General features: G+C 50.7%; 1 protein-coding gene across 15 annotated transcripts in view; it reads left to right on the forward strand.

Annotated features, from left to right (window-relative positions):
* Positions 1-27,837, forward strand: part of PTPRF (protein tyrosine phosphatase receptor type F) — a 370,907-nt gene that overhangs the window by 287,498 nt on the left and 55,572 nt on the right. For 10 of the 15 annotated variants that reach the window (XM_050306448.1, XM_050306452.1, XM_050306451.1 and 7 more), the window contains 6 exons: positions 11,915-12,184; positions 14,225-14,806; positions 15,316-15,449; positions 16,480-16,624; positions 21,097-21,402; positions 24,286-24,479. In XM_050306448.1, the coding sequence (XP_050162405.1) occupies positions 11,915-12,184; positions 14,225-14,806; positions 15,316-15,449; positions 16,480-16,624; positions 21,097-21,402; positions 24,286-24,479 (1,631 nt within the window). The remainder of the gene's footprint in view (positions 1-11,914; positions 12,185-14,224; positions 14,807-15,315; positions 15,450-16,479; positions 16,625-21,096; positions 21,403-24,285; positions 24,480-27,837) is intronic. The other 5 variants (XM_050306456.1, XM_050306457.1, XM_050306460.1 and 2 more) reach the window with 1 other exon arrangement.

A 27,837-nucleotide genomic window follows, 5' to 3' on the forward strand; every position in this document is an offset into this window, starting at 1 on the left:
ACAGTCAGCAGCCGAAACCGGGGATGTCTGAAAAATTGCTAAACAACAAGGGAGTGTGTTTGTTTACAACCCAGCTGCATGCACACTTCTGGCAATGTGCTCGGTTAAACCTGCCTGTCCTCGGGGTTGATGGGGGTGACAGGACTTGCCCAGAGAGGGACATTGCCGGTGCTTGAGGGCCTGGCAGCGATCACAGGCAAGCAGAGGCTGGAGAGACTTGTGAGGGAGATGCCTGGATGACAGGAGACGTGAACTGGCAGTTCAATCAGACTGGATGACCCAGACTGCCACTTCGGACAGATGTCTGCCCTGGACCATCAGAAGAAGCAAAGCCAGGCTGCGGCAGAGGCCACAGAGTGTAGCCCTTGGCAGCTGAGGAGGGCTGCAGGTCTGAAGGGCTACAGTCCCCCTGCTCTGTGCAGTCCTGACCTCAAGGTAACGCTGCAGCCCAGCAGCGCGACGGAGGGCGGTGACACTGAGGAAGAAAAGGCGCTCCTTTTTATGGGATTTCAGTACTTTTGACTTCATTTCCTCTGCCCTGGGTGCTTCTCCCTGCTGAAGCTGTGGCCCTGCTGCTGTAGCCCAAGTCAGAGCAGCGGTGGTTTGGGCAGGTTGGTTGTAAGCAGGCTCAGGGCGAGCTCAGCCTGATGGCAGCGATGCCAGGAGACAGACGCTGCTCGCTCAGAACCGCGGCTCGTGCTGCAGCTGCCTGGCTTCAGAGCCAGAGGAGCACACGGAGGCTTCTGCCAGGTTTTCTCCTCCCCACATATTACCATGATGAATATTTTTGTCGTGTTTTTTCTCCTGGCATGGAGCGTGTTCACCGTCGGTGTTGCGCTGAGCCTTCTGCTGTGCCCGTAATGATTTTGATGGTAGTGGTTTAATAAATAATAGTTCTTTGTCCTTCAGCGAGCACATTCCACCTTAAGATTTCAGGGTGCTTTATAGAACTCAACTAAATAAGCTTAACAGTTTTATTCCTTGCAAAGTCCTTTGGTGGTTCAAAGTGCATTGTGAGGCTCAAGTCTGATTATTTGTAAAATGACCTTTATGGAAAATAGAAGGAGAGTGACTGGTGGCTCAGTGCATGATAATGCAACACAGAAATGGACTTGAAAACCTCTTTGCCACATGACCTGCACAGACGTCTGTGGAACAATTAGGCCTGCATATCTGTGCCAACTAAATGTCCATTCCCTCCCCTTCCATATCCACTTGCACAAAGGGCTAAGAAATACATCTCTGGTGCTCTGAGATTTTTCTGCTCTTAATTGAATTCATGCATGCATGTGTGTGCACTGTGAATGGGAAAGGATGGTTGGGCGCCCTGAGCATCCTGTCTGTCTCTCTAGGATGGAATATACTCATCACTGTGGCATGAGAACATTGTTCATCGGATATAATGGGAGGTTGTCTTATTCTCATGTAATCTGGCGTAAAAAAGACAATCTGTCCTTTTGTTCCTCTATACCACTAAAAGCTGTAAAGGATAAAATTTGATTTATGTGGAGTCCTTGAGACACAAGATGTGCTTTTGGAGATAAGCAGGAACAGGTTCATCCCCCTCTGGGTTTTTGTTAACCTCCCTGTCTTTTTGATTCCAAAGTGTCTGGGTTGGCCTTTATATTAATGCCTTGCATAGCACCAGAGGGTTTTTGTACAGGACAGATGCTGGCAGTTCCCAGCAGAATTGCAGAGCCAGTTGGGATAATGAACTTTCTTGTTGCTTTCAGGAAAGTATTAGCTTCCCACTCTGAAAAGCTTTCAAAATGTGTTCCTTTGTCTGAGCTAGTGATCTGAGCCCTTAGACCTGTGCCTTCCTATCCTGGCCACAGCCCCCTGCCTCATTTCAGGAAGCTAATGCCCAAGGATATCCAAAAGCAGAGCCTCCCAAAAGTCCAAATTCATTCTTTCTGCAACAGGCTGCTGTGGTTAGAGTGCTGTTGCTGCACAGACAAGCACATCTGTGGCAGGGTGAAAGCCAAATTCGGTCAGCATGGGAATCTCTGCCTACAGAGCACGGGGGCCATCTGACACATCTCTGATACAGCCTTGCTCTTTTGCTTCGTTGCTGGTTCAACTTGGAACTCAAAAAGAACCCCGTTTTTGCCTTCTGGAACTTGCTAGCCTCACTTGATTTGCTTTGTCTTGCACTTAGACTGGCATGTTCAGCTTAGCTGTCAGGCAGCTCAGGTTTGTGGGGACAAGGTAGTGTGCCTAGTGAGTTGTCATGTATCAGGGGATACTCTGGGTAACCCCAGCCTTAAATCCTCTGTCCCTGCATGGTGGGGTGGCAGATGTTATTTACTGTCACCGATCAGTCATTTGGTCTGTAAAAAAGGCAGAAAAACTGTTGATAAAACATGCTTCTTAGCTTAGGAGTGACATGGATAAAGAATTGGAGATAAGGAGGCATGTGAATGGGATCTGTAAGGAGATGAAGCTTTCAATTTGCCATTTATCAGGTTTATCTCAGATAAAGCAGCAGCTGTTTAAGCCTTAACTAAAGAAAAAGCAGAACTTGCTGCCCAGGTGTTCCCTCTCACCTTACAACTGTTCCAAAATAGCCTGATACTGGGTTTTATTCCTTATAAACCACTAATATAAAAAGAGATTAAGAGATAATCCAGCAATTAATGACAAATAGCAGGTCCTAAAGTTGTTCCTGTTTGACAAACCAGAAAGTAATCTGTTTGAATTAGTGTGTTTCATATGTGTCTCCTCGCCTTTCCAGCTCTAATCTGAAACGTCAACATGTGGGGAAAGCCACTGCTGGAACCTACTCCTATCCATGCCCACTGAATCATGCAATCCCTGCCAGATTCCCCCCAAAAAAAAGCTCCTGGCTGTCCCCAGCTGCAGCAGCACCCCTCACCTTGTCCCCTTGGTCTCCCCAAGGGCAGGGGGTGGCTCTGCGGCTGCTGTGTTTTGGCAGCGAGGACAAGTGTTCCTGTAGCTGTTCCAGCATCATCCACCAGTACAGACCCTTCAGCTTCTTACCCTTCAGTCTCACAGCCCGATGGGTGCAGCAGGTTGGTCCATGGTGGCAGCACTTGGAGTTTGTGTGGCCCTGCTGCGATGTTGGTGCTGCTTTTTTCCAGAAACGCAGCCCGTGTCTGGTTTGCCAGAAGCACCGTCCTTCCTGGGCAAGGGCAGGAAACAAATCCTCCCTGTTGGGAAGAGCGGAGCAGAAGGCAGGAGCCCCTCATTGTCTGCTGAGGCCATGCAGATGTGATATGCTCCATTAGATTGGGAAATAAAGTGTTAGCTTGGGAGCAGCAATAAAAAGGTTCCCTCCCATCACAGGGTCTCGCAGGATCAAATGAGCCTTATGTTAATGTTTTGTAGACCGAGAGGTAAATCCCCTATGTGAAGCAGGCCAGAGGAAATCATGGACCTTAAGCTAGGACTGTTTGTTTTGAGGGTGTCTGGGTGGGGTTCCTTGCTGGATGTGACCCTCATTTATGGGCCAGTTTAACTCTTGAGTTGGCTGGGTCAGGTCCCCTGATATCAGTTCAATTGAAGAAATGTAAACTAGTGTTTTGTTGTTCTCCAGCAAGCTCCACTGCACTTCCTAGGCCACTGTGGTAGCTGTTATTGGTAGCTTGTTGTCTTGCCTGTACCATGTCAGTGTTGGTTAAAATGCTGTCCTCTGATCCCTGGACGTGGCTGGCTGTACTCTTGCACTGTATAATGCCACATGCTGTTCTCTAATTTTCAGTGTTTCTGCTGGAAAGCAAAATCCTCCCCCCTGCCTTCTCCTCCCCCCATCAAAAATGTGACTCATAAGCAGTCTTTAACTATCAAATCCATTTGTGTATTCTCTCGGCGAGGGTTCGATTACAGCTGATACACCACAGATCTGCAGCTGGAGTGAGGTCACTCCTGCCAGAGAAATAAGATCTTCTTTGTCTATAAGGAAAATGCAACTAACCTTCTACTGTCTCTCCTGCAGGAACAAAAACTGGGACCTGCTCAATTCTCTCTGGGTGTTTTGTCCTTCTGATTTCTTGTCCATCTCTCGCTCACAGCACAGTACCAATAAGGCTCTCCCAAAACTGAGCCCAGCTGAGACTGCACATGTCTGTCACTTGCCTAATACCTCTCTGCTGCATTTAGCTCTTTGTTTGGAGAGGGGGAACAGCTCTTCATGGTGGAAGATTTTCCCATTCGCCACTTGGAGCGTTTCTTTCGTACTTTACAAAATCCAGATCCACGCACACGCTCTTCCCAGCGTGTGGTCAATGGGTTTTAAAAGTGCCTTTGCCATCATCGTCTCTGTAGCTGGAGTGGGTGCGTGGGAGCGGTCTGGTGTGATGGCTGGAGTCCCTTGCTCTGTGTGTGTGCGATTTTGCGCGTGCAAACGTGTCTGTGCCTCCAGCATCTGGCCCAGAGCAGGGCAGTCCCTGCAGCACCCTCATGTGAGTACGTGTGGGATGGGAGGGGCCGGCCCTGCTCGGGGCCAGAGCGGTCCGTGGAGTGGTGTGTGTGTGTGTGTGTGCACGGTGGGAAGTCGTGGCTGACCTCTGTAGTCTTGTCTTGTCGTTTCAGTGGTGTGCGGACAGATGAAGCTTGGCCTGTTTTTACTCTCTGTGTTTTTCCTTGTCTTTTTTTATTCCCTCCTCATCCTCATCGCACTCTGCCATCAAACAAAACAAACTTTCATCTCTCAGATCAGCGAGAAGGTTGGTCCTTTTCACTTCTTATCCATCTACAGTACGCCACGTCAGATGGGACTTTTCCAGTAGGGAGAGGAGAGCCATCCCCAAAAGGGGAGGGGGCCCTGCAGATTCTGGCTCCTTTCCAGGCGCAGCCACAGTGTGCCTGATGAAATCTGCTTACTGTTTGCTGTGACTCTGGTGATGGCATTGGTACTTTGCTCGCATGCCTTTGTTGCTTGAGAATGCACAGAATATATTTTGCATGCAAATACCAGCCAGGGCGGTTTTGTCAAAGGCAGGGTAGGAAGAAGTGCATGCTGCTGTATGTGGTGTCCTTCTCTAACCCTTTATCTGTGCTAGGTGCAAGTGTAATACCTCTAAACTGCTGCTGCTTTCTGGCTGGAGATCAAGAGCAGTCTTTGGAAGCAGAGATCAGAATGATCTCCACTTCCCTTACAAGTTGCTAGGGAGAGCAGGTTCCTCAATTCCTAAAAGTTTTAACTTTCTCTAGAGGCAAAAAGCTTACTTTTGATCTCAGCTGAAGGAAAACCCAGCATGCTGCCCTCACTTGCCACAAGGCAGCAGGGGCAGCTGGCTGAGATGCAAGTCCCTCGTGCTGAGGCAGCTTCCCTGCTCCTCAGCAGTCCCTGCTCTGGCAGTGACCCGTTCTCCATGCTCACACCAGGGTCCTTGGCACGAGCAGGTCTGCCTCAGATTTCTGCCCTGGGGCTGGGTCTTCCTCTTGCTGGCAGGAGAGAAGGGAGCTCTGTCAGTGGCCCCAGACATACCCAAGGTGGCTCAGGGAGGCCCGTGGTGATGTGCACAGGAGCTCACTGCCACTCAGCAAAACCTGCCTTGTGCCTTGCTGTGCTGTGTCCTGCTGCCCTCAGAGAGCCAGAGGTGAATAAAGGACAATAGCCAAAGGCGACTCCAGCTTTAAATTAAATCTAGCTCCAGACCTAGCTTGAGGCACTCATGGCTTCATGCTGAGGAAAGCTGGTGTTTCTGGCAGAAGTCCTGAGTTAGTTTCTGGAGATGACTCCTGCACCAAACAGGTTCTGTGCGGGTCTGTCCCTCCACGGCGCTGGAGGTGAGGGATGCTCACAGCGGCTCTCCAGGCCAGCACTGCTCCCAGGTGGCACAGGGAAGAGATCCTGGCTCCTCTTGACGCATACTTTCAGGCACCTGGGTGAGTTGATCCTGTAATCATCACTGGAACAAGTTTTAACAAGTTGTCATAGCAGTTGTTCCAGTACGCTGAGTTCGATCCCGTTTCTCTCCCTGGAACGTGCTCTCATTTAGATTGTGCTGAGGCACGGGACCTTTTGCTGTTTACCCTCTAAAAATAGATTTTGTAGAGGATAAAATTACCTGAGCCCAAGACAAGGATGAAAAATGAGAACAAGGAAGAAAAGAGAAGAAATTAAGGCTGGGCCCAAAGCCTCCTTGATTTCAATGAATTTGGAGCACTGCTGTGATGGCTGAGGCACCTCTGGAGAATAAACCTTTGACAGGGCACTTAAATGTTTTAGCCACGTGGCTTAGCTGAGGGGAGGCAGCTGAGAATGGATATAAGCTAGCAGGAGTGGAGAATTTCTCATTCTTTGTGTCCACCCCTCCTTCCCACTCCACCAAAAATACCCACATACACAAATATTTAATGTGAAGCCAGAAATTAGTTTCTAAATATTCTGGTGGGATTTGCCATGCTTATAATTTGTTTGGCACTGATAATTACATCTTACATTTTTCCAGCTTTACTTTAAACTGTGTACTGCTAACCCATGCATTTAATTATTGCTCCGTGGCTGCTACAATGTTATTTATTAACGAGTTACTTTATCTTGATACAGTGGATCTTTTCTCTTATTCACCTCCTTAATGCTGTGTTATTTTCATCAGAGAAATTTCAGAGAGGGAATGCAAATTGCAGAGCTCCACAATCTTGCTCTCCCTTACTTTGCTATTAGTATGTCAGTCTGCTGAATGCTGATGTGTCTCCAGTGCTGCACCACTGTAATGATATATCCTCTTTTATATGTGGTTGTCAGCGCAAATAATTAGACCTAAAAGTTATAGCTGAAATATAATCCAAAAATGGCAAGGCCCTGTTTTGGAAATTGTCTATAAAATGTCAGCACTCAAGGATGCATTGGGAGCATAAATAGTACAGCATTGTTTGAGCACAAGATTAGACTGTAAATGCATTTTTTCTGGTTCCCATTTTTCCTCTCCTGCTGTTGATTCTGTCAATAGATTGTGAGACTTCAGCAACTGCCTTTCCATTTGAAGTCCTTCCTTAAAATGATAGCACTAGGGAGAGATGAAAGGTGTCTGTGGATGAGTAAACCATGCAGACCTATGATCATGTTTGAGGTTAGCTCCTAAATTCAGCTCCTTCCCGACTTGGAGGAGGTGGTTCCTGAGGAAAGCGGGAGTTTTGACAGGATAGGAGTGTGCCAAGGGCAAGAGCACACCCCATGCACTAGGGATCCTTCAGCTTGCCTGGCTGGAGTAGTGAAACTGGACAGTCTCACACTCTCAAGGTGTGTCCCAGCATCACACACTACTGCTTCTCTCAGTTGGGGGGTTAGAGCAGAGCCCCCCAAACTTGCCTTGGCTGTGCTGGGAGTAGGAGAAGCAGCAGCCCAGGCAGTCCTGGTTCTCCTTCAGACCAAACAGGACTTCAGGCTGCTGTTCCCTCAAGCAGAGGAGGAGCGAAGGGGAGAGGATGTCAGGACAGCGATGCAGGACCAGAGCATCTGGGATTGCATCAGAGGGGAGCAGAGAAGTGTGCAGAGCACAGGCACAACTCCCCATCACCATGGGGCAGTGCCCAGGGAGCCTGCCATGGGGTGCCAGGAAGGGGAGAGATGACACCCAGAGTTGGGTGCCAGGTAGGCATGGTAGGAAGGAAACCAAAAAGTGGGAGCAGGCAAGCAGAGGTGTCTGGATCTCTGCCAGCTAGAGGGAGGGGTGTGAGCGTTGTCGTTTGCTCGGCTGTTCTGTGGCCAAGACAGCCAGCAGGAAACAGCAATTTGGTTTCCCCTTCCCCAGCAGCACTGCACGGTTTTGGAAGCATGGGCACTCCTCCTGGCACTGCTGTGTTTCCAGCAGGGCCTCGCTGGATGCCAGCAGTGTCTCAGCGCACGAGAGGGACTGACAGCACCAGCCTGAGAGCCCTGAGCTCAGATCCTAGAGCTCTTGCTGACAGCAGCAGGGAGGGGTGGGTCCCTTGTTCTCCAGGGGGGTAACGTCACCCTCAGAGGGAACCTGAGACGTTGGGAAACAGCCACTCCTGTACTGAAAGGAGCCAGGCAATCGATTGATGCTCTTTGCTCTCAAGGCAAGGAATGTGCATGCTAATGCATGCTGAATTATTAACATTTCTCAACCTTTGTGGCTCTTGTGTTGCCTGCTCCCCTCCTTCCTCCCTGCAGTCCCCTCAGCCAGTGGGGATCCAGTCTCCATGCAGTCTTTTCTCCCTGTCCTGTGAGATCCAGGGCATGGGCTCAGGTTGCACTGCACTCACTGCTCACTGGTCCAGGGTTTCACTTCACTTTCCAGGGAATGCTCTCAACAGGGAGGTGTGCTGAATAGTGGAGCAGCACAGGGCCCTTACGATGCCTATTCTTGGGATGAATGATAATGAATCTCATTTTTGACAGTCTGCTGGTTTAACTAAACCTCTGAATTATACTATTGTCCATTGAAATCATTTTAATATTCGCAGCAATTTTCCCTGTGCTGTTCTTGCAAAACCCCCAAACCACCTTCTTCTGATCTTTATCCAAAAAGAAGATTAAAAAAAAAAATGCAAATTCATGTCAAGAAAATTGTAATAAAGAGGGAAATTTCATTGCTGCAGTAGATGAAGAACAACAAAATTTTCTGGAGCACTTAAGGTAGCATCATGGACTGTGCTAGCCCATGTGATTTTACTTGTAAATTGGACAGAAATCCTAAGAATGCTGCTTTTCGAGGAGTTATACTGATTTAAATTATTACCAGACTCTTAGGCTAGAAAAGCAAGCGACTTAAATCATTGGCTTGAGCCTGAGGAGTGTGTTGATGGTGCTGTACAAGCTGCTGTGAGAGCTCTGCCAGCTCTCACTAATGCTGACTGACAGCACCTCCCCTTCTCCCTCCATACTGGCTGGGACAAGAAGCTGCCAATTATCCCCATAGAGGATGGGAGGCCGATGGAGCACCATCCCTTCCTTTGCACGTGCTTGTCTGGGCCAGATCTCTTACTGAAGGCGCTGCCCTGACCCCCTCCCCGTGTAGGGAGCTGACCCCTCCACATGGCATCCGTTTTTAGCAGCTGCGGTGCCCGGGGCGCTGCTGCTCCCTGGTGCAGAGCAGTGAGCCCAGCTCGGCAGCTCTGCTGGTGTGCTAACGAGGGGAGGGGAGGGCAGCTCAGCTCGGCCAGTCTGGGTCGAAAAAAGGCATGGCAGAGGCCTGTTTGGCCGCTCCTCTGTTGCCAGGCTGGAGAGCTGAGGCCCCACGCAGTGTCCTGGCATGTTTGGGGCTGCGGTGTGCAGGAGGTGTGATGTGCCCGTGCCGAGGCTGGTGGGGTCTGTGTGCACGCTCGTGCTGTGATCCACAGGAGGCCATTTGTCCCTTCTCTAGGCACAGGAGTGCACTGACCGCCTCTGCTGCTCCCCTGTGTGTGGCACAGGGGAGAGCGACTTCCAGAGGGGCTGAGCCCTTCCCTTTGCCCTGCAGAGCGCTGCTGAGAGAGCCCCCAACGCCTCTGAAGTGCCACTTCCCTGTGCTGTCCACAGGGGAGCATATGACAGTCGGCTGCTGGCATCCCTGGGGGAAATGACCACAGCACCCACAGGCCCTGCCTCTGCAGGACACATCAAGGGCAGCACAGCACTGATGGGGCTAACACAGCCCCAGGAGCACCCTGAAAGCAGGGACACTGGTGGGGTGCAGGGGAGCCTGCAGCGGGCCGTGCTGCCTCTGGTCTCACAGGGCTGGAAGGGAAAATCTGTTTGTGCATGCCGGGCTCCGACTTTCCTGCATGGCCTTGTGTTCTCCAGTGTCTTGTCCTCCCGTGTCCCTGTAGGTGAGTTCCTGTGCACCTTCCCTCTCCCTGTCCTGCCCTTCCACCGCTGTCTCTCTGACTTTGTAGTGGCCTCCGGTGCCTGCCACCCTTTTTGCCTTGTGCATGTGTGTGAGTGTTCTGTGCACACCTATGGCTTTATCCTCAAAAGTTTGCTTCTTTTTTTGTTTTACTACAGCTTGGGTGGGTGGGTGGGTTTGGTCCTTTGGTGGGGACAGAATTTGAACAGCTTCTACCTGGAATAATTCGACGCCATTTTCATTGGAAAATGAAACCTGACTCTTAACGAGTGGTGCTGGGATGCTTTGGTTGGAAGTACACACCATCATGTTAAACCATTGCCATGTCCATCAGGTTAAGTCCGTATTTCTCATGACTGTGTAGCATTTGAGTACACTTTCAGTTCTGTCTCATTTGGGGAGCGCTGCCCCATCAGTCAGGTAACACCTCACTGGTGATTGCTCAGTGTAGGAATTGATCGGAGATTTAATAATTGATTAAAAGGAGCATACAGCAAGACTTGGGATTTAGACATTCAAAAAAAAAAAAAAAAAAAAGAAAGAAAAAAAAGGCAAAGGAAGTTATCCTTACCCTGGCTGGTAAGGAGCTAATGAGCCCTGTTTTGTCACTGAGACGACGTGTAGTACACACACGATGTTGACAGTATTGTCTAATTTATCACAAAGTCTTAGCTCTGTTGTACATGCCAGTGTGGGGGCTTCTGTGTTCAGTCTATTTCTGCAAGCCTGATGGTTTGGGGGGATGAATCATCAAAGAGAGCACTAGTGAAATTTGATTTGGGGAGAGCCAGCTTGGCAAGCGGAGCTGACGCCTCTGCAGCTCAGGGGGGGTGGGGTGTCGGCAGCTTCGCTGTCAGCGGAGATGCCATGGCTGGCAGGAGCCAGGCCAGCAGAGCCGCGACTCCCAGACCCCCATCTCCCAGTGGGGATGCCATGCCTGTGGTGTGTTGTGAGCTGGCACTGCTCAGGCTGCTGCCCCATTTCCACCTGCCCCCGGTGCTGTGGCGGTTCGCTGCTCCGCCAGCCCGGCACACTGATGGAAGAGCCGTAATTGGCAGGGAGAGGCTCCTCGGGAACCGCTCAGTCGTGAACCCGGCCCTGCTCCCGGGCTGCCCTTCTGGTGGAGGAGGCTGGGGGAGAGCAGGGCTGCTGGGCGAGACACGTTCAAGCAGTTTCCTTTTTTAACTACAGACTAAAAATGAGCTCGCCCAGAGGAGGCAAAGATTTACCGAGCGCAGTTGCTTCTCTACCCTTGCTTAAATAGGCCCATAACACTAACCCTGAAGAAGGGGCCTCATTTCTCAGTGTCATTTTCCTGACGGGAATGCATATGGCAGGCAGCTTTAGAGGTTTATTGTAGCTGAGAGTTGCTTACAAATAAGTCTTGAATGAAATACCCAGCAAGGGATTGATATGAAGAGAAGCTGTGCAATGCAATAAGGAGGAATACATCTCCCGAAGAGCTGCCACAAAGGTGGGAAGGGTTCTGCCAGCCCAGCTCTCTTCTGTCAAAATGTATATGATCTCACATCTGTCAGGATTAGTTCTCTCCTGCCCAGCAAGGTGATCTCTTCAGGCCCTGACAATGTCATGCAGCTCTGGTGACTATTTTTTCTGAGCCGAGGTAGAACCTGAGTTACATTTTGAAAGGAATTATATTTTATTTAGCAGCACACGTGTGCTAATTCAAAAAAGAAACCCTTTCTGCTGCCCCTGCCCAAACCCTGTGAGGTTTAGGGGATGGGCTGCTTTACTCTAGAGCTAATAAATTGAACAGGTAATTCCGTTTTGCAGAGCTTCAGTGGGCTCTGCACAGAGAGAGTGTATGTGACTGGCATTTTGCATGCTCTCTAATTAGAGGGACATAATTTAAATGGAGGAATGTTTCATGTTAGTAATATGATTTCAAAAGGCCATGTTTGGAGGGGATGGATTGAGCCATCCCTTAATGAGTTCTTCTAATAAGATGCCAGTGGCAAAGGAAGGAGAGCAAAGTGTGTGCGATTTGGCAAAGCAGCAAACAGCTTCTGCACTTCATTTTATCCGCCCTGGGGGATAGACAGGCAAGAACGTTGAACCCCTCTCATGTACCCCCAGAGTGCAGCTGAGGGCTCTGTGCTGGTTCCGTGACCCTACTAGCTGTGTCCTCCTTGTTTCAGTGCGGCGTGTTGCTCCCCGATTCTCTATCCCTCCGAGCAACCACGAGGTGATGCCTGGGGGGAGCGTGAACCTCACGTGCGTGGCGGTAGGTGCTCCCATGCCCTACGTGAAGTGGATGGCCGGTGTGGAGGAGCTGACCAAGGAGGACGAGATGCCCGTCGGTCGGAACGTCCTGGAGCTCAATAACATCATGCAGTCTGCCAACTACACCTGCGTGGCCATCTCCTCCCTTGGCATGATCGAAGCCACAGCCCAGATCACTGTCAAAGGTAAGGAATTATTCCTTCTGATGCACCTTCTCGGGTTTCAACACCGTAGCCCTTTGCCAAAGTGGTTTTGGCTGCAGCCAGCTGACTGCAGTCTTCTGTGACTTTTCCACCTTGCAGCTTTTCTGCCTTCCACCCACAACTTTGTTTTTTGCTGCTCACAGTATGGGACTTCCTCTGAAGAGGTCATTTTCCCTCTCCCTGCAAGTGGCATGGTGGGAGACAAGCTTGTGTCTGGCTGGGTCCCTGTTAAGCCGCAAGGGAACCTCAGTGAGTCTGTGTTTATCCCAGCAATGTCTGTCTTGTCCTGTGCATCAGCAGGATCAGCTCAGCACAGCAGCAGGCTGTGGGCTGTCCTGGGGCAGGGTCTGGATGTCTGCAGTCAGAGGGCTGTTTGCACAGAGATGTCCTCTTGCACTAAGGGTAGGACAAGGTCAATCCCAGCAGTGTGAAGTGTCCATGGACCTCAACAGAATAAGCATCCTCCCCCCTCTCTGCAGGGAGGACTGTATGTGTTCATTTGAAAATCGTTGCATATTCATCTGTCAGCTTTTTTCCTTACTGCTCTGGCTCTTTCCCTTTCTCTTTTGTGTGTTGCTGTCCTTAAGGCATGCTTCCTGCCAACGTTTCACCGGTAGCTTTGCCCCACAGAGGATGTTGTTGCTGATTACTGACCATAGGGCAGCCCACTCAGCTCCCTAACAGGAGGCTGAAGGTGTCCTGCATTTCCCATCTGGAGGCCTGGCAGGTCCACATTTATCAGTCTCTTCCTCTCCTTGCAGTTGATTTGTAGCTCAGATTTCCACAGATACTTCATCCTTTGGGTCTGTCTGTTCTTGCAGCCCCCTCCTGCACTATGGCCAGCTTTAACACAGAGTTCCTGCTGGAACGAATCACAGAATTGAGTGTTAGCCCTCTCTGACCTGGAGATAACAGCAAATTCTCTTTGCTAGTCAGGGGATGCTTTTAACCTTAGCTGCACACTGCTCCCTTTGCTCACAGCGCCTGCTAGCCAGTACCTTTTCCAGCCTCTGTTTTTATACAGAGCACTGGGTTTGCCTTGGTTGTACTAGATACCCAGGAGAGTATAGAAGGAAGGGGTTTGATGGAGAGTTGGTTTGGATGTGAAGGGAAGAGGTGGGAACTGCACCATTGCACTGATGGTTCCCAGCATTTACCTCTTTGCTCCTGGGATGACTCTGCCTCGTGGACTGATGTGTCACTAACAACTTTAGAGCGGTTTGTAGGAGGTTTAAACTTACTGTAGACTTTAATTCAGTCATTGTCTTAAAGTATTTGTGTACTCTGCAAATCTCTCTCACATACACTCATTCCCCTTCTTTGTTCTTTTGGTAAAACGGCAAATGTGGAAATGCTTGCAGCAGTTGTGTTTTCATTAACACTTCAGAGATGTCAGTGTCACAGAGTTCTTGTATAACAGTTTATTGTCTGGTTGCAGTTTGACACACCATTCAGTGAAATAGTGGATATGAAAGCTGGTAATTTCTCTGGCTGTATCTCTCCTCCATGTACTTAATACTTACAAAGCATTCCCCCATCAACCCATCTAACAGCACTGTCCACGAACTCCCTGTGGGCCTAAGATGCTGTCTCTCTAGAATCAGGAGCATAATTCTAGATTACCTTTGGTGCTCTGATTGCTTTACTGTGCTCCTTTGTAAATCAGCTGTACACCTGCCTTCTGGGGCCAGCCCAGCCCAGCAAGCACCTTCCCACTGCCAGCTGAACCCCCATGACAGAAACATTCCTGCATCCCTGTTGAATTACCTTTATTTAGCCTGCTGCTGGTAAGTGCGTCAAGCACATCTAATAACATGATTGCTCTGTTTATCCTTCCATTAAGAACCACTTCAAGCAATATATGGTAATATAAAAATGCACGTTCTAGAGTATGAAATGATTTCTGCCTTTTAAAGAAGAATGTTAATGGGAGGTGGCAGCTCCATTTTTATCCCCATGCACATTGTAGGGTTTGAGCTGACTGAATTATTTAAATCACACCTCTCTGCCTTCCAATTGCAGCACTGCCAAAACCTCCAACAGAGCCATTAGTGACTGAAACGACAGCTACCAGCGTGACCCTCACCTGGGATTCAGGCAACTCCGACCCCATTTCATATTATGTCATCCAGTACAAGCCCAAATCCTTGGAGGGTCAGTTCCAGGAGGTGGATGGCGTGGCAACAACCCGCTATAGCATAGGCGGGCTCAGCCCCTTCTCCGAGTATGAGTTCCGGGTCATCGCAGTCAATAACATTGGCAGGGGTCCCCCCAGTGAACTGGTCGAGGCCCGGACAGGAGAGCAAGCTCCTTCGAGCCCGCCCCTCAAAGTCCAGGCACGCATGCTGAGTGCCAGCACCATGCTGGTCCAGTGGGAGCAGCCGGAGGAGCCGAACGGACAGATCCGAGGGTACCGCGTGTACTACACCACCGACCCGCACCTGCCCCTGAGCATGTGGCAGAAGCACAACACGGACGACAGCCACCTCACCACCGTGGGCAGCCTCATCACGGGCACCACCTACAGCATCCGCGTCCTGGCCTTCACTTCGGTGGGCGACGGGCCCCCCTCGGACATCATCCAGGTCAAAACGCAGCAAGGGGGTACGTATGGAGGGCGGCTCCGTGTCCGCCCGGGGCATCGCAACTGCACGTGGTGCTCGAAATGATTGCGTGCCAGAGTGGGTGGTGTGGGGCGTCCCCACCCCACAGCCATCAGATTTAAGCTGTCAGATCGTGCTGGGCGGTTGGTATCAGTCTCTGTACGAGTAACAGCCCGCTGTTGTGTGCAGGAGGCAGTGGCTAGAAATGTGACGCGAGGTCCTGGATGTAACTGCTTGGCCCTTCTGGGGTCTGAATGCACGTGTGGAAGGAAGGATCTGGGATGCAGTCAGGGGCTGGAAGTGAGCACGATTCCCACAGTCACCTGCCTGGGTCCCAGAGGTGCGTGCTTGTGGCCTGGGCTGTTCCAAGAGCGCAGCACAGGGGAGAGGGAAGAAGAGAGGTTCTGGAAGAAATGAAGGAGGATCTTCACAAGGTGAAACGCTGACTCTGCCAAGCCGTGCGACTCCTCTCGCCTCTCCTGCCACTAACCACGTGTGTTTGTTCCCCAGTTCCCGCCCAGCCAGCTGACTTCCAGGCAGAAGCAGAGTCTGATACCCGCATCCTGCTGACGTGGCTGCCCGCCTCCCAGGAACGCATCACCAAATATGAGCTGCTGTACTGGGAAGGGGAGGATGGCACTCAGGTGAGGATCCTGCCTGGCAGCACTTGGGGCTGGACATCACAGTTCATCAGCTTGGGAAGGGTGTCTGCTTGAGCTGGGGTGGTAACAGGGCTGTTCCTTCGTGTTTCTTGTGCCTCAGTGGTGTGTGGTAGGAGCATGGCAATCTCTGGTTTCTGTGTAAGTGACCTCAAGAGTGCTTATTGATGCCAGCAAAGTAGCTCATGACTGGTTTGGGACTGGAAAGGCTCCAGAAAGCCATGACAGCATCCCTGGGGCATGCTTACTGCTGGTGCCTGTAAAGAGTAGGACTTCTAGGCAAGTCTGAAATGGTTTCCAATATGTGTCTCCAGCCCCAGGACTGGTTACATGTAAGGAGCAGATTGAAGGTGGTCTAGAGAGAGCCCTTCCACATTTACTGCAGGTCCCTAAAGGAAGTCCAGTTCTAAATGTATCAAAAGTAGTGCTGGCTTCAAGGTAGCACAGCAAGAATTGTACCATGACAGCGTCACAGTGTCCCATAGTCCTCTCCTCCTCCTGTTATTATAGTGCCATGAGAGCTGCCAGAAGCAAGTGCCCCTCAGGCGAAGTGTCAGCAAAACAAATCCTTTACCAGCGCTGTTTAGGTGCATTAGAGATCCCAGCTAGAGATGCCTGGAAAGCCTAGGACAAGGGCTTTACTCTGTTTCACAGGCAAGACACTGTTGGGAGAAAACACCCTGGTGTGTCCCGTCCCCCTTGCCTGAACTGTACAGCTAGACCCAGCATTCCCACAAAGTTGTCAGGCCAGTAAGTGCAGTCTGGACACCAGGCAGTGTAGCCTGGCCGTTGGAGAATTCTGCTTCTCAGCAGAGTCCTGGTGTGGCCACCCAGGAAGCTCCATGCCTTGGAGTCGTGCAGGACTGCATGCAGGCTTGGCAGCATGGCTGTGGCTTTTTGTGGTGCCAGAATGGGTGGTGGGGCTGCCTATTCCCTTGGCACCGGGAGCTGAGCACCAGCTTTTCCATAGTCTCCAACTACACCAAATAATCTGTGTTTCCTTTTCTTTTTCCAGCAAAAGGTGGAGTTTGACCCAACCTCCTCATACGCCGTGGAAGGTCTCAAACCAGACACGTTGTATAAGTTCCGTCTGGGTGCCCGCTCAGAGCTGGGGGTAGGAGTTTACACCCCCACGATCGAAGCCAGAACTGCCCAATCCAGTAAGTGTCTGACATCCAACGCTGCTGAAGACAAAAGCAAAAGCAGTCCAGTTTCCATTGCCTGGGCATGGAGTATCTGGGTGCCTCTGCCCCTGCGGGCCTGCAGGGATGCTGGCGTGCAGTTTGCTAAAGGGTGTGATGGGGAAAGCCACCTGGGGTTTTGGATCAGGGCTCTTTGGCAGAGTGGGTGCACCCAAGTGGTAAGTTCTTTCTTCGTGTCCCTTTGATCATGCTGTCTTGCCCTAAAGGTAGATTCATAAAAACTGATGGAGGAGTGAAACAGGCTGGGGAAATTGCTTTGGAGAGATTGATTTGAGTGGGTTTGTGCATCTCTATGAATTTACTCCCATGCAGTCAAGCTGCCTGGACAGGCAGCATACGGGTTTTTGGCTCTAAATGTGACTGTCTCCAAACCATTGGATTTTCAACCCTTCACTCCCCATTCCAGCTGCCTTGCTTACATAGGAGTGCCCCCCTTGGTCCATAGAATTGATTGCAAGGTGAGGAATCCTCTGAGGCCAGATGTGCCTGTGGCTGTCAGGCAGCTGGGGGAGTGAGTTTGGAAAAGTGGCTGTTTGCTGGGGCTGTGTGAACAAGTGAGGCTGCAGCTTCTGGGACTGCAGCGCTAGGGGAAACCAGAACAAGCTGCAGCTGAGTTAATAGAGAGGCTCGATAATGAGGTGACCCAGGCAATATCACTTTCATCCTCCCTCTGCCCTGTGTGATCACAGAGCGGGAGTTTGCACTGCCCTGATTGGCAGCTCAAAGTGCTGCACATAAGCAGATTAGGGCTATCAAAGGGCCCTGCGATAAGCTCGTTTTCACTAACGATTTTTGGGCTTGCCATTATGCAAAGAGCATTAAAAGGGGGGAGAAAAAAAAGACATTTCCGTTAGCACCGTCTGTCTGGGATTTAGTAGCTCTGTGGGGTGAGCAGTTGGCACGGGCAGCCAAGCCTTCCCTGCAGGGAGGGCGGCAGCGTGCACAGCAGCAGCAGCAGCAGCCAGGAGCCTGAGATGGCCATTAGAAAGGGAGCTCAGGCAGGGAAGAGCAGCTCTGCTCACTCTTAGAATGACCTTCTCTTTGAGGGAAAGCTCAGCTTCATTAGCATACCAGTCCCAGGCATTCCTCCACCTCGTTAAGTGAGCTAATGGTGTCTTGGAGCTGCACAGATAGGCAGGTGTGAAAACAGAGGAAGGTTTCAGATCATGCAGTTATAAATATTTGAACGTTGAGAACTGACTCTGAATATGAGGATTCGTACACCTGTTTCAGATGGCTTTTGTACTGATAGGCAGAGGTTGCAGCAACTCTCCTGCCATGTAAATTAATTCCATCAGTGGGTGCCCTTATCCTTGAAAACACTTAATCAGAGACAGCTCCATGCATAAATGAGTCCTTCAGAGGTTCACAACAGTCCAAGTAAGAGAAACGTTTGCTACATGGACTCATCAAGGCCGACTTCCCATCATCTTCCCATGACCTACTCCGTGTGTTGTCTGCTCGCAGGGGATCTCACACCAGTTTGGTTTTAAGGTTGTCACTTTAGTGGCCATTGGAGCTATGGGTGACTGGTTCTGGCATCTGTGTAATAAGAGAAATGTGCATGGGTTGGAAGAGATTTGGCTTTTAGCCACAGGAGTACCTTGGTCAGACTCCTGCTTTCCCAAGATCCTGTCTTCAGGCTCTATTCCTGGCCCTGACAAACCAGTCAAGGGTAAGGTAGGAGGCCCATCATCACTAAAGAGTCACTAATGGGGTGGAAAAGGGTGTTGGTATTGCTTGTCGAGGTGTAGGGATGCTTGTCTGGGAAGGCCAGAGGGATGTGGTGTCCCTTTGCTCCATTCCAGCAGCACAACTGAGGCCTCATCTCCTGAGAAGACAGCTGTCATCTGGGCTGTCTCTCCCGCTCAGCTGCTCACTTAGTTGCTGAGCACCCTGCAAAAAGTACAAGTAGTGCTGTTTTGAGGGCCCGAGGAGCACGGGGGAGTTTTCCCGGAGTTTGCAGTGCCTCGGGCAAGCAGAATGATGCAAGACAGAAGCGTCAGCTCTGTGCCCATCAGGCCTCAGCATTAATGTGCTGTTCTCCCTTGAAACACGAAGGTGGGTCTTGAGGCTGCCTTTTCCCTAGCCTGAGGAGTAGGTGGGCTGGGTGGGTACACAGGGCTGCTGTGGGCCATCAGGGGAGGCTGGTGTGAGTAGCCTGGAGACAAGCAGAGGTTTGCACAGTGTGTGTGTGTGGGTACATCTGCATGTGTGGGTGCATGCTGGCCACCCAGTCTGCTCTTTGCTGGTCCCAGGAGGGATACTTTGACTCCTTGTGCATTTTAAGTTGATCCTGTTCATGTTACCAAGTTTTATTTTGCCTTTTTTTAAATGTTAATCTGAGTTTTTTGCCTTGCATATCATATGTGTGACTTTTACCCAGTCAACAGCCAACGTTTGACTTGCCCACGCTGCCAGCCAAAACTGCCTTTGGAGAAAGAGCTCACTGCTCCATCCCAAGGGAAGCAGTGGAGGCCCAGTCAGAGCCAGTCTCTGCTGTGAAGGGCCTGTCTGCAGACAGTGGCAAAGGAAAGCCTTGCCAAGCCCCTTGTGTGATGGATGCCACCAGGCCCTGTGTGTGTACCTTATTTCCTCCACGAATTCGTTGTAGGTGTTGCTTTGTTGCTGTATCCTCCTACTCTCTTCCCTGCCACTTTTCTGCTGATTAACCAAATGAGTGTGAGGATTCACTTTCTACCCCTGCTCCCTCTCAGTGTACCAGATGGCAGGGCTGATCCTGCTCTGCCTCCCTCACACAGGCAACTGTTTGCTTCCACGCATTGCTTTGACTTCTCTTTCCTCCAGTGTAGCTCCCGTAGAAGCGGCCTGATTGCTCAGGCATCATCTCTTCCGGCTCTGTCACTACCTACTCTCTTCCATCCTTCATCTCTCCAGGCATCCCAGCCCCTGCATCAGGGATGGGCCCTGCTCTCTGGGCACAGGAGCGGGCACTAAGAGTTACGTGCCTGCAACTGCTCCTGCAAGCACGTGGGCCTTGTTCCCGGCAAGCAGAGGTTACCAGTGGCATCGGGAGGTCCTGCTGTCCTCAGCTTTCCCACATCTTCTGCCACGGCCAACCTGTGCACAGCAAAGCCAAGGCACAGATTGTAGAGCCCTCCAATTACCTGCGGTCCTTGCTGCCATCTGGAGTGATGTAGGTTGTGTTCACCTTCATGCAGGCGGTGAGCAGGCGGGCTTGTCCCTTTGCCCTGGGCAGGCTGGCTCTGATGCACGGATGGCTTGAAGGACAGCAGCATGGGGAAGGGCACCCGTCTTTTTTCAGTTGTTTTCTAGATTTCCGGGGGCAGTGAGGAATGGAAGCTGCTTTTCACCTGCCATGGCAAAGCAGGATACCTTGTACTCACTCTGCTGTGAGGCCAAATGAGAGAGGGCTGCTGCTGCTCCTGTGAGAGGGCTCCCACACTGCAGGGGCCCTGTTGCAACCAGACAGCAGCTCTGCAAGGCTGGAGAAGGGAATGGACCAGTCTAGTGTCCTAGAGACATTTTGCTTCATCCGGGTTGTCTCTCCTTTCCCGATCCCTTTCTTCCCTCCAGATTTGTTTCACTGCTCTTCCCCAGTGCACTGTGTGGAGAGACTGCTTCTCACCCCAATGAGAGGCATCCACTGCCTGGATCCCATTCCTCCCCCTGTGGCCAGTTAGCTGGGGCTTAGAAGTTAATGCAAACTGCAGGTGCTTTTTTGCCTGGGAGGGGACAAGACTTGCTTGCCTTCTGCTGTACAATTCCATAGGCTAGGAAGCTACTGAGGCAGGTAACCAGCTTGGCAGTCAGTCCCAGATTCCAGGGACATGTGTCCAAAGCAGCACAACCACGTTATCACCTGTTCCCACTTGGTTTAGAGTGCTGCTTTCAGCTGATGGTCATGATTTCAAACCGCACCAGGACAAGCTCCAGCCAACCTCAGTCACCAGCTTTCCTTACCCTCTTTTGTTTTGTCCGCTTGTCTAGGAGAGAGTTTTCACGAGCCTTCCTACAATCTGGTGTGTGATCTTCCCTTCTGCCACTCTTGCCTTCTGCAGCTTCTTACCTCTTCTGGTTTCCATCTGCTTCAGATCTTCACTGAAGGCATCTTTCTTCTCTCTAACCAGTCTCTCTCTCTCACACTCCACACACACCCCCCTTCCCTTAGTGCCATGTGTTGTGTTTGGTAAAGTGAGCGTCCAGAACTGCTTTGGAAAGAGGTGTTCTCTGATGCAGAACAGCATTTCTGTCTCCATGCTGTTCATCTGGCCTTCAAATACAAATTGCCCCCAGTGCCATCTTGGATGGTGTGTGAGGAAAGCAGGCAGTTGTCCCATGTTGCGTGTTCAGCGCTCCGTTGGCTGGGTAAAAGTTCCCTTTGCGTTTTGGTTTGTCCTTCCACTTCATTTTCCCTTCATCTCCCCACTTCATTTATTTATCCCCAGCCCCCTCCGCCCCACCCCAAGAAGTCGAGTGTGTAAGCACCAGCTCCACTACCATCCGGGTAAGTTGGGTGCCACCGCCTGCCCAGAGCCGCAATGGGGTCATCACCCAGTACTCCATTGCGTACCAGGCAGTGGAAGGAGATGACAACACCAAGCATGTGGTGGATGGCATTGGACGGGAGCACTCCAGCTGGGAGATCAAGGACCTGGAGAAATGGACCGAGTACAAGGTGTGGGTAAGGGCTCACACGGATGTGGGGCCAGGACCGGAGAGCATCCCCGTGCTCGTGCGCACTGATGAGGATGGTAGGTGTTACTGAACAGCTCCTTCAGCTTCTACCATGGGTTAACTGGGTCTCCCCTAGCAGAGGTGCTGGAAAAGGGGGAAAGGGAGCAGGGATATTGACGTGGCAGTGCCTTTGGAGCAGGGCTGGAGGCTGTCAGGAGCAGTGCTCCAGGGAATGGATCTCCCTAGTTGCCCTGGAGTGGGTTAGGCGAATCGCTCTGCTGGCCCTTGGTCTGCCTCCAGGCTGTGTGTCAGGTGTCCCAGCATGGTCCCACAGGGTCCCACAGTGTCAGCATTGCTTCCTGCCCATGCAAGGAGGCTTTGCTCTGCTTTGCCATTGTGGTTTTGCAGTGTGTGGTGGATTCCTTTTTTACTGAAGGTAGCACGAGTTCTCCCAGCCAAAGGCGTCTCTCACGTTGTGAGATCGGGACTTAAGAGTTTACTTGTTGACCTGAAATCCAGCAAACTAAAGAAGGGGAAAAAGAAACCCTTTTGAAACTTGTAGGTACTGCAGGAAAGCTTCTTCCTGCCCTGGCTTCCAGGCAAGCCACAGCTTATATAAAGCTGCTCTTCCACTCACGAGTCAGAATATCACACGTACAGAGCACTTTACTGGATACGACAGCTTTAAAGAGAAATTGCTTTGTATTAGCAGGGCTGTCAGTTATGTCATCGTGATTTAAGCCAATTCCTTTGAAAGTGCCAGAGCTCAGGGTGACAGTAGGAGCTTCCATGGCTTCGTGCTGACCCGAGAAAGCTGCAGATTTAATGGGAGAAGAAAGAGATGTGGCATCCAGGCAAAGAAAGCATGATCCCTGCATTGCCCAGTCAGTGTAGGAAATTGAAACCAGACGTGTCACAGTTTCCCTAAATGGGCTGCCACTGTCCCCCACGTCTCCATGGCTCTGGAAGTGGCGTCTGGGAATGCTCACTGACTGCATTCCTGGGCTGGCAAACACATCTGTGTGTGTCCTGCTGCCTTTATTGTTTGCATCAGTTCTCATTCAGCAGAGTTGTAGCCCAGGGGAAGCTGTTACCCCAGAAATGTCGCAGCAGGCTCTCTCGGTTAATTTCTGGGCACCGTGGTTGGACATTCCAGCTTAGCTGTCAGGAGTGATTTCATATCCCTCTGACATGCTGATGCTCAGTAGATACCCATGATGAAGGAATGAGAAATGCTAAAACAGTGATCTGAAAACAAATTGAACTTTCCTCCGTTTGGATCTCAGATGCAGCACATACTTCCCGTAGTGGGGCAGGGTAAGAGTTCCTCGAAACACCGTGGTCTGCTCACGTTCACATCTTTTTGTGTCCCTGCAACATCCCAGTATCATGCCCTGTTGAGGCCTCGCTTGCCAGCAGAGCTTGACACACAGCTTCTGTCTGGTTCTCAGGGAGGATCTTGTTTTCCGCTTGGACTCCCGGCTGTGTGTGTGGGCAGGTGTCTCGCCAGGGCAGGAGAGCCCTAAGGCTTGTGCAAGGTCACTGCACTAAGTGAATTGTGTATTACAGCATAGGCTGCTCCAGGCAGAAGGGGGTAACTGTTCAAGCACAGCCCCCTCCATTCCCAAGCCTTCAGCTGGCCTCATGGTGCTCAAATGCACTATTCCTCCTTTCGCTGTTTTATTTAATTATCTACAATTAAGAAGGATATCTGGGAAAAATAATGAATTGCCCTGCAGCTTAAAAACTGTGCTTACCTGCTGGGTAGCTGTTTCTTCCCGTTTAGTTGGTTGAAGTAGCAATACTCTTTACATCTGCTTGTCAGCTATCCATCCATAATTATCTGATACTGATTTCTTGCTGTGTTGACGATTGGGGCATATGAGGTTCCAAACCCCTGGATTTTCCCAGGCCAGTGGAGACTGGAAAGGGTCCTGTGGTAGAAATGCTGGGATGGAGCCCAGGTCCTTCACTTGGATAACAGGCACTTGCATGGCAACTCCTCTGCAGGGAGTGCACACCTCTGCTCCCAGCTGCTCCAGCCAGAAGGAGCTTTCCAGGAGTAACTGAGAAGCTAATTTTTTAGAATTGACATTTTTGTCACAGTCAATGCAAGAGCAAAAAGTAATAAGGAGGTAATTTTTCCAAATAGTAAATAGGGTATAAATACATTTTTAAACGGGCCTCACCTTGCAAGAAAATTGATATTTTCTGGGCAGTGTAATTTTTCATTTTATTATCAAAAAGCATTCAGCTAGCCATGCATGAAATACAGTCCCCAGAGCTGTCACAATCCCCACAGGCCCCTTTATCTGGCTGAGTTCAGTGACTGCTGTCACTGAGCTCTGGGTTATTGTTTTAGGATGGTGCTTTTCCCCCTCATTAACCTCTCGCTGTCACAGGGGAAGAGCACGTGTGTGCTCTGGCTGGTGGGCAGGTACCAGGGCTCCCTGCAGGGCAGGCTCAGTGCCCAGCCACTCTACCTGGGGCTGTTGGACTGTGTTCAGGTGTACACAGAGGGGTCTGAGGGGAGGTGTTGCATCAGGCAGGAAGAAAAGAAGGCTTCAAAACCCCCACCTGTGCTCCAGGGCACCCTGAGCTGCAGGGGGTTAGCGTATTGTTTGTATTCTGCTACAGTCTTGTATTCTTTGCCTCCCCTGCTGCTGGAGATGAGAGGGATAGATGGACCTTGGATCTGATCCGGCACAGTGACTTTTATTAGGGGTGCTCCTGCATATCGCAGTCGCGTTCTTTCCTACTGAGAGCAGCGAAAGTGCTTGGATGTTGGGGAAGGATCAGGGATATGGTCACGCTGAGACTTCAGTTTGATGTGCTGGGCAGGTACAGGAACCCTGTGCCAGTAGGGCTGTCCTGGCAGTGAGGTGGGGGGAAGGTAGCAGAGGAGTGAGAGCCAGCGATCGTGTGGTACCTGCTAACTGTTGTCCCCGTGTGTGTTACAGTGCCCAGTGCCCCACCACGGAAGGTGGAGGTGGAGTCTGTGAACTCGACCGCCATCCGGGTGAGCTGGAAGCTGCCCATCTCCAACAAGCAGCACGGGCAGATCCGCGGCTACCAGGTGACCTACGTGAAGCTGGAAAACAACGAGCCCCGAGGGCAGCCGGTGATCAAGGATGTCATGCTGTCAGAAGCACAGGTACAGTGTGGGGACCATGGGCTCATGGGCACGACACTTTCCCTCTCAGCGGAGGGCCAGGCTGGCTGGGTCCAAGCATTCCTTGGCCTCCTCTTGCAGCTCCAGAGCGTGGGACTCGGCCTGCCTGAGCAAGGCAAACAGTTTGTCCCTAAACTGTGGCTTACACGTGGGTAAAGAGTTTAAGCAGGAAAGAATTGCTGTAGAAATGATGTATTGGACGATGTTCCTCTCTTACCCCTTCTCTGACACGTCCTGTGCAGACTCCAGCTGGAACAAACTGCCCTTTGCCCTCTCAGTTTATAAACGGTCAGAGTTTTAAGTAAGCCTCGGGTCTGTTCCTTTCATGATGCTGATTATGTTCAGAGCAAAACTTCTGTCTCAGCAGAGTCCACCTGGGTGCTGCCTGCCTGTGGGGCGTGGGGGTGGCTCTACACCGATGGGTGGACACAACATGCCAGGCAGGACAGCACTCCTGGCTCAGCAAAGCCTCCCTTCCCTCCTGCTTTTGCGAGGCAGGGACTTGGTGTTGCCTTGCCTCTTGAAACCAAGCTGTAGGTGAAGCCAGCTGAGTCTGGGAAAGGCTAGGAGGGAAAAAAAAAAAAGAGGTGCAGGCTCACATCACCTGTAAATGACTTTGCCCTCTGCAGTCCCCACAGCACGATCTTAAGTTCATAAGCAGGAGCCCAGCACCATGTAGTTGCCTCTTTCCCAAGGTCCATGGAAGTTTTTGGTGCCCCGTGTGTGATGAAATACAGCTCTTCTTTGGAGCAAGGGTCCTTCATCCTGGATGACCCCTGCTGCTCGCAACAAAGATAATCGTATAAATGAAGAACAGGATCTGCTGCTGTTGAAAGCAGCGAGTAATCGATTCAGAGCTGGCTTGCTTGAGTGATGCCCAATATAAATACTGGAGAGCTGCAACGATTAATTGATCTGTCTCCTGAATGCAGCTGTGAATCATTTATGCATTTGTCAGTGGGGAGTGCAGTGCACAGAGGCAGCTCTACTCCCCATTCATATTCTGAAGGATGAAACTCAGTAATAATGTGGAAGGGGAAAACTTTGAGGAGTGGAAATGCTTTGAGGGTCCTTGCAGTGTTGTCTGGGGCACATCTCTGTTTACGTTTCAGGTGTTGCTTTATATTAATAGTTAGAAAAGCTGCTTACTGCCCTTTACTTATTCCAGGAGGATATAATCTTCTGTGTTGTTTGAACAGTTGATGATGTGTTGTTCAGCTGGAGTTTTGGAGTTAATGGGTTGGTCCCAAGCGTAGGTGGGCGAACTTGGCAATGTTTTTCTTGTTGGTGTTTTCAAATATTTTATGCTTGCCCAGCCAGTTCTACTTTCACTCCTTACTCATACATTTCAGAGAGAGAAATCCCATGCTAATGTGTAGGAATGAGGACGCCAGAGCCAGAAACTTTTCGAAGTAGTGCTGGATTTTGCATTAGCTTGAAGGTGTGCATCAAGGGGACAAGTTGCTGGAAGTTTCCTGGCTTGTCAGACCACTTACCAGTCTTCTGTATTTGGTGAATTTATGTGGGAAAGTTTTTTATTTTCTATGATACTTTTTCCTGCTGTGTGTGGTGCTGAACTCATCCACTGTTGTTTTTGGATGAAAGAGAAGGCCAAAAGATATTTGCAGAGAAGCAACTACTCTGAAGGAGCCGTGTCACTCTTGGGATAAACTGATGATGACCCGCAGGGAAGAGGTTTCACTGACTTGGCAGAAGAGATCTTTATTTCCCAAAAGAGTGAGAAGCCAGGCATGACCTGTGCTTGTGATGAAATACATCTGCTCCAGATGCTGAAGAACCCTGTAAGAGCTGCCATCCTTCAGTACAGCGGTGCGTGTCTTTGCAAACAGCCAGATGAAACTTTAACAAGTGGTCCTGGAAGAGTTATTTTCTGTGGAAGGAAGCAAAAAAGATTCACTGGAAAAACCTGTCCCTGAAGGTCACAGGATGAAGATGGTCACAGTTCAGTACTCATAAAGCTTCATAAACATTTATACCAGTGCACAAGGAGAGAATTAAACTGATTGAAAATCTTGTGGTCAGAGAAGAAATTCTCTGGACATGTAGGCAGAGCCCCTCCTCCTACCTAGCCAGGCTGTCTGCTGATTTTGAGTAGGTATGTACCACGTAATCTGCTTCCTGCAGACAGTGTGAAGACACTGATATTAAAGCTGACTCATGGTTTTTCCTTATTGAAGATGAGAAATACAGAGAGAGTAAACGAAGATGAAAAGAAAAAGGAAAGGGAATGGAGATGTTAGCTATGCAGATAATATGGATTCTGAGCTTTCAAAACCATTTGAGCGGAAAGGACTAAAACATCAGCAGGGAAGGGGGGGGCCTTGGTGCCAGAGACATCACATTTTATTTTACAGCCTCCTGCCTAGGGAGAGTAATCAGTTGTTAGGAAGGTCCTGTGATGGAGCTGAGGCCTCTCCCTCCCCTCTGTGGCTGCACCTGTGACCGATTACCTCTGTCAGGATTCTGTGTGCCTTCCACTTCAAGCTTTCACCTCCTACTGACAGCCTGATGGACAAGCAAGTGTGGCCATGCCCTGTGGAGGAGCACCCAGGGCGTGTAGGACTGCAGAGCTGGGTCAGCACCAGGTGGCTATGCTGAGTATGGTGCACAGGGCACAGAGGAGGCAGCAGGGCCCTGGGAAGACAGGCCTTCCTTTTGGGGCTCCCATGGAAGCATGGCTTGTCATCCCCTCAGACTGGAACATCTCGAGGGGGGACTTTATCCCCATGCTCCCCATGTGGCCTCAACAACTGCTCCTGCCTTTGGCTGTGCAGCATATTTGCCAGGGAGTCTAATGCCTGCATTGCCCTGGGGACACAGTGGTGCACATCAGCCTTGCTGCCCTAGAGCCATCCAGCATGCCCAGGGAACTCCGCAGGGCTGGCTGGGTAAAGCTGGCTACAAGGAGGTCGGGCTTTGTGGAGGAAAGGCTCCTGCCACCTTCTCCTCTTGCCCTTCCAAGAGAGTCGTGGCAGGGGAGAGGTGTGTGCTGCCCACGAGAAGGGCTGCAGGCTCACGGGAAGATGGTGTGGTCTCCACAGGCAGCGATTCTCCATCCAGCATGCAGGCTGAGTGCACGTCCCACCAGCTCGCTCCAGAAGAGCAGGAAGAAGAAATGGTAGTCACTTGAAGCTGTTGGATTGAGATCAAAGGAGAAAAGGGAAGCAGAGGCTTCTGTTCTCCCTGGGCAGTGCCCACCCCAGGCACAACACAGAGGAATTTACAGCCTCCCTCTTTTGCTGGGTGATAGTCAAGGATCTTTATCTGGATGTATTTGGAACAACTTCTCCTGCGTGTGTGCTTGTCTAGGTGAGAGTCT

This window comes from Myiozetetes cayanensis, unplaced genomic scaffold, assembly GCF_022539395.1.
Source record: "Myiozetetes cayanensis isolate MyiCay16 unplaced genomic scaffold, myiCay2020 scf12, whole genome shotgun sequence".
NCBI lineage: Eukaryota > Metazoa > Chordata > Aves > Passeriformes > Tyrannidae > Myiozetetes > Myiozetetes cayanensis.